The following is an 8,631-nucleotide window of genomic DNA, read 5'->3' on the forward strand; positions in this document are numbered from 1 at the left end:
AGAAATTAACCTAAACTCTATTTAACTTATTCATAAACAGTTGAAGGACGGTATGAATCATTCAACGAGGGTCCTAACAACAGTAGCTGTAATTCTCCATCAATCCTTTGTAGGTTATCAACGTCACACTGACACATTAGACTTCATTGTGAGCTTCATTTATCACAGAAAATCAATTTGTTGTCAAGTTCTAATAAGTTCTAATACACTGGATCAAAAAGCAGATTTTCTATTTTTGAACAAATTCAAGAATTTAAAGTGTTCCTCATGGTTTTAATATATAGTAGGGGTCACTTCATTAGCTCTGATTTAGTTTTTGCTGGTTATATTATGAATTTGTGGCTGAAATGCACCAGAAACAATCAAATAAACAGTTTTTTGTTTTTAAATCATCGTTGACACTTCCTACTGCATTTGCTGCATTGACATGATCCTATGGTGTAGGATGTCTTTTATTTTGAAAGGAAGTCATGCAAAGTTATAAACTATTTCATATTTTTAAAAAAGCTATTTTCTCTTCATGTTTATGTTTTATTTAGGCCACAATAGTTTATTTAAATGTATCCTGTCAGTAGCAAAAACATAAACATAAATCAGAATCTTATTTTTCTAAAGGATGAGTGAAGACTTTGTGGATCCTACTGGGTTTTGATTGATGAGAAATCGACCCAAATGGTTCTTTGAGTGTTGAAGGTTGCAGACCCCTAGTCTAAGAATATTTTTGTTGTATTTGGAAAAAAATAAAATATCAAATGAACATAAAAACAGTCCAGACTATGCTTTCTTCTTTAAAGTTAGGTTCACAATAGTGTGGCTCGTTGCAGTGGAGTTTACTAACTCTTTATGCTGCCCGCCAGGCAGCTTGTTACATTGGTAAAGACCCAGACTATTGAGTCCCCACCTAAACATGCATGGGCGAACACAGATGGGGCCACCACACAACCCGTGGACATACCCACCTAGGGCCCACCAATTCAGCCCAAAGGTTAACCATATGGGGCCCACATTGAAATATTTGCTGGGGGTGCGGTCCACGTCAGGACCAGTACTAGTTTTTAGCCCAGAGGTTTGGGAACCTTGATTTAATTGAAACAGCCAGCACATCAAAAAACAACGAGTTGTGGACACCCAGAAAAATCAGTTTTTGACGCGAAGGGTCAAACTTCAAGATGTGACGACTTGAGAATGAGAATGAGTCTCCATGTGTGATCTCTTATGAGGTTTATATCAAACTGAATCAATCAACATTCAAAGACCAGTCAGTGATCTGTTCCCAGAGAACAAAGAGAAAATACATGTTTTGTTTTTAAATGCCTCAAAAATCCCTTCTAAATATGCTTTAGGTCTTAGGTCAGTTCAATCAAAACCACATTCATGTTTTGGTATTCTGCTGAAAGTGTCAGGATGAATGTAAAACCTGATCCTGAACTTCTGTGTAACAGCTCTTTAAGTTCAGTTCTGAGAAAGTCTCATTTATTTAGAATAAAATAACCTGATAAAACGTGTTTTTGCCTCCAGGATACATCAAGAAACTGCGGTACTGTGAATATCTCGGCAGGTATGTAAACTATAAGATCATCAGCCAAGTAACAAAGTCAGTCTAAAGCAGGGGATCTCAAAGTTTTTGCAGCGGAGGGCCAAATTTAGAACTTGACATTAGACTGGGGGCCAATTTTGGTTAAAAAAAAGAAATGGATAAGAAAAAATGTTGTTTTTAGTGACAGAGTGTTATTTGTACTATTAACAGAACATAAGAACAAACAGAGCAATATTTAAAACATTGTTGCTGAGGAATAAGATCCATTTTGGTCAACAACAGACTTGTGTGATGTCTATGTGAGCTACTTTCAGTATATATTCTTTTACAAACTTCCAATCACTGAAGGGTTTGCCAGAATTTGTTTCCCCACTTTCGTATCACTCATATTTTGTCCCAAAAAAGTGTTAAAAGAAGGCGGATGAGTACAACATTCTTTATTCTGGGGCTTTGGGGAGTTTATTGTCATATTTGCATATTTTTCCACATATATAAAACATAAAACAACAACAGCTTTTTCTGTTAAAAAAATGACATTTGTTTGGCTAATTTAGGAAGAAACACGATTCCTTTCTCCACAGACAGTGACAGAAAATATTGTCTGCCCTCTAGTGGTGAAATTAATACACTCCACAATTGACACCTGGGTGTAATTACATTTTTGTTCCTGCAGAGGTCGCCAGAAACCAAAGAACAAAAAAAAAGTTTTTTTTTCCAGTGTAAAGCTGGTTAAATAACCTTCAATTATGATTTATAGAGGGCCACAAAAACTTAGAGAACCCCTGGTCTAAAGTGTTTACGCTCTCAGGTTCACATTGTATTAAGCACACTGAGATACTGAGCTTGTTTGTTGTTGATGCTCTTGCAGGTATTTCTGTGACTGCTGTCACAGTGGCTCTGAGGCTGTGATTCCTGCTCGTATTCTGTCCTGCTGGGACTTCAGCAGGTACAACCACACGGATATAACCGCATCTACATGCACAACATGATTGTTAGATAATCAAAGGAAGCCATTTATTCTGTTTTTGTTTTGAAAATCTGGGTATGATTTTCTTCTTGAATGCAGTTTATCTTTAACCCTTTAACACAAAATCCTAAACACACTGTAACTTTTCAACCATTATTCAACCGATAATTCCAGTAGATTCTGAATCTACTGGAATTATCGTGTTAACAATTAAAAAATGACCATAAATCAAAGAACATAAACACTGGAGCTCCGGTGTTAAAGAGTTAAAGATCCTCTCAGATGAAAACTGTGTTTTTAGGGTTTTTGACATGTTTTATGGCGTTTCAAATTTTGGTCAGAAGTAGATGAACTGTGGATTCACTCTGACCTTTGGTTTTGAACCGACAGGTACTCTGTGAGCGATTTCTCCAAACACCTGTTGGATTCGGTGAGGCACGAGCCTCTCTTTGACCTGACCTGTGTGGGAACGACGCTCTGCAGCCGAGTGAAAGAGCTCAGCAAGTTCAGGGTGAGTGGAATACTGAAGTACATTTCAAAGCATCCCAAAAACACAACAGTAAAAGTGTTATTAAACTCTGCACAAAGGAAAAAATAAAGCTGTTTTTTTTTTTCATTGTTAAAGGATCTGCAGGAACAGCTGATGGGCATCAAGAAGCTGCTGAAGGCCTGCAGATTCTCCGGAAGGTGAAATATTTATTGTGTGAGCATAAAAAATGATCAAAACTATTAGTCCCCCTATGAACATTTTTTTTATTTAAAAAAAAAAACGTTTCCAGTGTTTTAATTATGATTTTGAAGTTTTAACTAAAACCCACAACCTAAATGTCTTAAAAAACAATATTTCTAACTTTCTAAATGTGCAATTTTGCATGTTATTTGATATTATAATTACTTGCAGATAATAAGTGGCTAGCAGCTCTAACTTAAAAAAGGCGATTAATCGCGATTATTTTTTTCCTGATTTGTGATAAATTAGTTAATTTTTTTAATCGATTCCCAGCCCTAATAATAATTCAGAGAAAATGTGTTTTTAAAGACCTGTGAGACAGTTAAAGACAGTTGTCAACTCCAATCAAAATGTTCATTTTATTTGTAACAAATCAGCATCTCCACTTTACCCTTCCACTCCAGACAACTGACTGCTAAAGATGTTACAAAAAATATCACTGTTACAAGTGTGTTGTCTTATTTTGAAATATGCTGACACTAAAAAAAATTCAGATATCAAATATGATTTACAAAATCGATGAACAAAAAATGTCACAATAGATGCAGTTAGACAAGAAAACATTCAAATGAGCACATTAACCCTCGAACACTCTCGCTATAAAAAGCTACACCATCACTTTTGCCGGGTAATTTTACCCAATATACCCAATAAAAAGTATTTGTCATAAAAATAGAATAGATCAAAATATGACTTTTATTCTTTTATTTTCAACTGTGTTTTATGTAACAAAATAGAAAACAGAAAGATAGGAAGATCTTATAAACATATTTGAAAATTACTGAAAAAATAAGAATTTGAGGACAAAAAATGCCTTAAAAAAAAAAGATTCTGGAGACGTAATCTTTGGTCCACCCATTCCTGGGATATGTCAGACTTTACCTACGGACCCATGACATTCAGAAAAATGCAAAATATTGAAGATCATGTAAATACTTTGGTGAAAGTGCTCTAGGGTTAAGTTTAAAAAAGGGAAGAGAAAGGACTAAATTTATTCTGGGTGATATGCACATGTTAGCTTCCACTAAATATAAAAGTTCCGATGTTCACAGTTTTTCCTCAGTTATTCATCCGTTTCTATGGAGGAGTGCCTCTCCTCTGTGAACATTTTCTCTTATTTTTTTCTCAATCCATACATGAATGTCGTCTGTTTTCCAGCTGTTTGATCAATCTGGATGTTAACAACTGTTTGCGTTAGGGTGTTGGCCGAGTTTGACCAGTTCCCAGCTCACCTGACGGAGTCGGCGCTCTTCTTCTCCCTGAACGACCTTCTGATGGCGAAGAAGGGGCAGCTGGTGGCGCCGGCCAGAGCGCTGATGCTGTCTGCCGTCAGTCACGTGGAAAGCTGTGAGGTCAGTCTGGGACCACCACGACACATTCAAGGTCCTTCTAGTGCACAGCTTTAGCATTAGCATTAGCATAGTCAGTGTCTCTGACATGTGGACCTGCTTCTCTGCAGCTTTGCTTGTCCCGAGGATTCATCTGTGAATTCTGCCGGCAAAAAGACGTCATCTTTCCGTTTCAGAGGAACATTTGTAAACGCTGCAAAGGTGAGGAGACTTGAAGAGGACAGGATATGTCAGGAGGAAATTCAAAAGGTTGAATATCCAACAGTAAAAAAAAAAAAAAGTAGGGCTGTGAATGTTGACACATTAATATGCGCAATTAATGTTAAATTTTATTTATATTCAATTCAATTTTATTTATTTAGCCCAAAATCTCAAAGAAAACATGCCTCATTGGGCTTTACAGATGCAGAAACCTTAATAAAACATAATTAATTATTAGAGAAAAACTGAGTTGTAGACCATAGGTTCCAAAGGAATAGAAATAAATGTCCTAAATCTACAAATCTGTGTGTGATTTCATATAATTACTATCAGATAAGAGGCTGGCAAATACTGTAACAAAAAAAATAATAATAATAATAATGTTGATTAATCACGATAAAATTTTTCCAGATTAATTAGTTAATTATTTTAATCGATTTCCGGCCCTAAAAAAACATTTTTTTTTATCATAATTATAAGCAATCATGTTAGAACAGAGAAAAAAAGAGTCGGTCAGGACACCATTAACTATATATGAGAACTGGACTGAGCGAGTGTGACATCACCTGTAGAAAACAGGAAACGATCCTACTTGCTGTTGAGAACTGTGTTCTACTCAAAGATCTGTCTTCTGTTTTCAGAGTGCAGAGCATGCTTTCACAAGCACTGCTTCATGGGGAGAAATTGCCCAAAATGTGCACGGATCCAGTCCCGCAGTAAAGTCCAGATGCGTCCTTGAAGAGGTCGCTCTGAAGAACTGCAGTTGAGCGCAGTGATGCTACACCTGCGAGAAGAAAGCTACATTTCTGTTACTACTGACGGTTCTAGTACTTCTACACTGTGAAGATTTACGGATGTTACACTCATTGCTCTGGAGCCATTTATTTTTTGGACTTTTAAAGATACTAATTCAAATGGAATTCTTGAAAAAATTAAATGAAAAATACACATTTATTTTTATTCCCAATAATCATAAGTGAACTATTTAAATTAAGAAATGTTAGATTTTCAGAGACAAACCTGTTTTAAAGTTGATGCCTTGAAGAATGATCTGTAGATTAACTATAGAGCCGCTTATAGTTCATGACGTTCCATTTTTTCCTCAACTCAAGGCCCCAATGTTTCTAGAAAAGCTAAATATTAGAAAAGCTAAATAATAAAAAAATACCATAAAATTATTAACTTTTCATGTCAACAAAATTGAAACTGCTTATAGATTAATGGAATTTAGTTTTCCATATAAAAATTAATTTGTCATCACATAGTTTATTAATTATTTAGTGAATAAACGAATTCCTCATTTTTAAATGCACATTTTTCTTGAATAACCTCAAAATACATCAAGATATTATTTATTTATATGTTCATTCATTGCTGATTTAATTGTTATTTTTTATTCTGCTTTAATAAAAAAAAAATGTCATGATACTTTTTTGGTTGTACAGATGAACTTTAGTTTTTCAATGAGTAAAACACTGAAATACAATGAAATTAGCATTTTTATTTTCTGTAAATGCTTTTGTTTTTTACTTTACACGAGTTCCTAAAAATAAGAAACCCTGTGAAACACAATATAATCTTCTGACTAAATATTATAACATTAATAATAGATCAAAATATCAATAAAACCAAATCAAAATCATCTTTAAAGGTGGGATATTGGGTATATACAAGCAGAACAATTAATTGGGACAATAAATGTAAGCCACAGACCGAAATGCGTTAGGGAGGGTTTAGAAATGTAAAGTTTTGTTGTTTCTGCTCATAAAGTCGCCTTTTTGCTTTTTGTTTATGAAAAGGAACAGATTATATAAGAATTTTTTCTCAATTGTTGAAGTCTAAAGAATGACCTTGTAAAAAATGGCATGAACAATAAATTATTCATTCATTATACAGATTGATGTTGTATTTTTTTTTTTTTTTGTCTTTGCTGCTCCTTCTGGGTTCTACTCAGAGAGAAACGGGCCAGAATGGACCGCAGAATCCTGAACAGAAACTAGGCACCAGGAATGTGAGGCAGAGACCATTTATTAAAGGAATCTAGCTCAATCAACACAAAACCTCTTGTCTGTGATTGGCTGCTTGGTGGTATAAACATCATAGTGAGATCAGAATTGAGAAGTCAAAAACAAAGATGGAGAGAAAGCCAGATTCCAGACAACAAGTCTGAAAACCGTTGTGTCGCAAATCCAATTAAGTCCAAATATGTCAATATGACGTTGATGAACCACAAAGAATTGATGGAGAATTACAGCTACTGTAGATTCCTCGTTGAATGATTCATTCATTCAACTAAGTTGAATAAAGTTTAAGTTAACTTCCTTTTTTTACTTTACTAGTTACTTACTTGGTTACTTTTATAGTTTTTTAATACGTTCTATTTTAACCAAAGAGCCGCAATGGAGGGTTAAAAAAGCCACATGTGGCTCCGGAGCACATCCCTGGGTTAACTCTTTAACCCCTGAGACATCGGTGATGCTTAAACACAAAATCTTTAAAGTACTGTAACTTTTCAACCATTAACACGATCATTCTAGTAGATTTTAAAGGAGAAAAGCGGCGTTACAAAAATTACAAAATTAAAGGGTTAAATTAAAGGGCTCCGGCGTCAAACGGTTAACCTCCACCAGCATCTTCAAAGCCATGAACAGGAGCAGCTTCTTAAAATCCACATCCAGACGATTAAAGTTCAGAAAGAGATCTGAAGTTTTTCAAAGTTCATGTTTGAAATAAACTTAACGAGTTCCTTGTTAACATGTCTGGGGCTCGTTAAAACCCCCTAAGAAAGCTTCTCAGCATCAAAGCGATAGTTTGTTTCTGCTATTAGCAGCAACATTTCAAACAAACACCCCCCCCCCCCACCAAGGTTAAACGTGGTTCAGCACCTGCAGCCCATTACCCGCTCCAGACACGACGGTTCACACCTGCACTGATGAGCGCCACACAAAGACACGGGAGCCTCTGAGGTGTCGCTGCAATCAAAGGTGTGAAGAAAAACATCATTTAAACATGATGCAACTTTTGATGGATGTTGTTGATGGAAAAGTTCTGGACTTTTAGTGCTTCATAAACAGAAATGTGGGGTTTGTTTTGCAGGAGTTCCCATGCAACCGCCACAGTTGCAGCCCCGGAGGTTTAACTCTGCAACTGTTGAGTCACTTCACGTTTTATTTTCCCTAAAGCTGCCCAATTAAGCAGCTGCTTTGGTTTGCAGCATCCATTAAACTTCAGAAAAGGCTTCAAAAGAAAAAATAAATTCTTAGCAGGAGAAACTTCTGTTCACTCTTCTGTTCTAAAAGGATTTTACTTTTATTTTCGAAGTTGAGATTAAAAATTGAGATGCAACAAGTCTTCTCCAGGACAGAGTTCAAGTCTTCCAGTGCTTTGCTGTAGCAGCTCACCGTGGTGTTTAGCAAGAAGATTTCTGTTCTTATTTTATGCCAATTTCCAGAAAAAAGATGAAGAAAAAAAGAATCCAATAAAGCTTAGAGAAATGAAGTGTGGACACAACTGATGGCTGGATTTGAACATTTTACTTGGTTGTATTTTCACAGTCAGAAGCATCAGAGAAAACATGAAGTGAAAACACTTTGAGATCAATTTTGAAACTGTGCCTGTGATCAGTATTGATGATGTAAGCAACACTTTCAATTCATCATTGTTCTTCGTTTTGAGAGAATTCCATTAACCAGATAACTTTGGGATGATGTCACAGCAGCGGGCGGTGCAGGAAATCATTTCAGAAGCATCTTTTTAGCGATGTAAGAACAAGTGTTCTAAAACGTAAAAATAAGCCAGAGCGGCATTCCGATAAAAGAATTGGAGGCAGAACGCTGCTCTGGCTGGA

General features: G+C 35.8%; 1 protein-coding gene across 3 annotated transcripts in view; it reads left to right on the forward strand.

Moving 5' to 3' along the window:
- Nucleotides 1-6,677, forward strand: part of rubcnl (rubicon like autophagy enhancer) — a 22,862-nt gene extending 16,185 nt beyond the window's left edge. For all 3 annotated transcript variants that reach the window (XM_036209777.1, XM_024286872.2, XM_036209778.1), the window contains 7 exons: nt 1,519-1,558; nt 2,406-2,483; nt 2,895-3,015; nt 3,130-3,191; nt 4,433-4,586; nt 4,694-4,784; nt 5,426-6,677. In XM_036209777.1, the coding sequence (XP_036065670.1) occupies nt 1,519-1,558; nt 2,406-2,483; nt 2,895-3,015; nt 3,130-3,191; nt 4,433-4,586; nt 4,694-4,784; nt 5,426-5,523 (644 nt within the window). In that variant the 3' untranslated portion in view covers nt 5,524-6,677. The remainder of the gene's footprint in view (nt 1-1,518; nt 1,559-2,405; nt 2,484-2,894; nt 3,016-3,129; nt 3,192-4,432; nt 4,587-4,693; nt 4,785-5,425) is intronic.
- Nucleotides 6,678-8,631: the final 1,954 nt, after the last annotated feature.

Source organism: Oryzias melastigma, linkage group LG21, assembly GCF_002922805.2.
Source record: "Oryzias melastigma strain HK-1 linkage group LG21, ASM292280v2, whole genome shotgun sequence".
Lineage (NCBI taxonomy): Eukaryota > Metazoa > Chordata > Actinopteri > Beloniformes > Adrianichthyidae > Oryzias > Oryzias melastigma.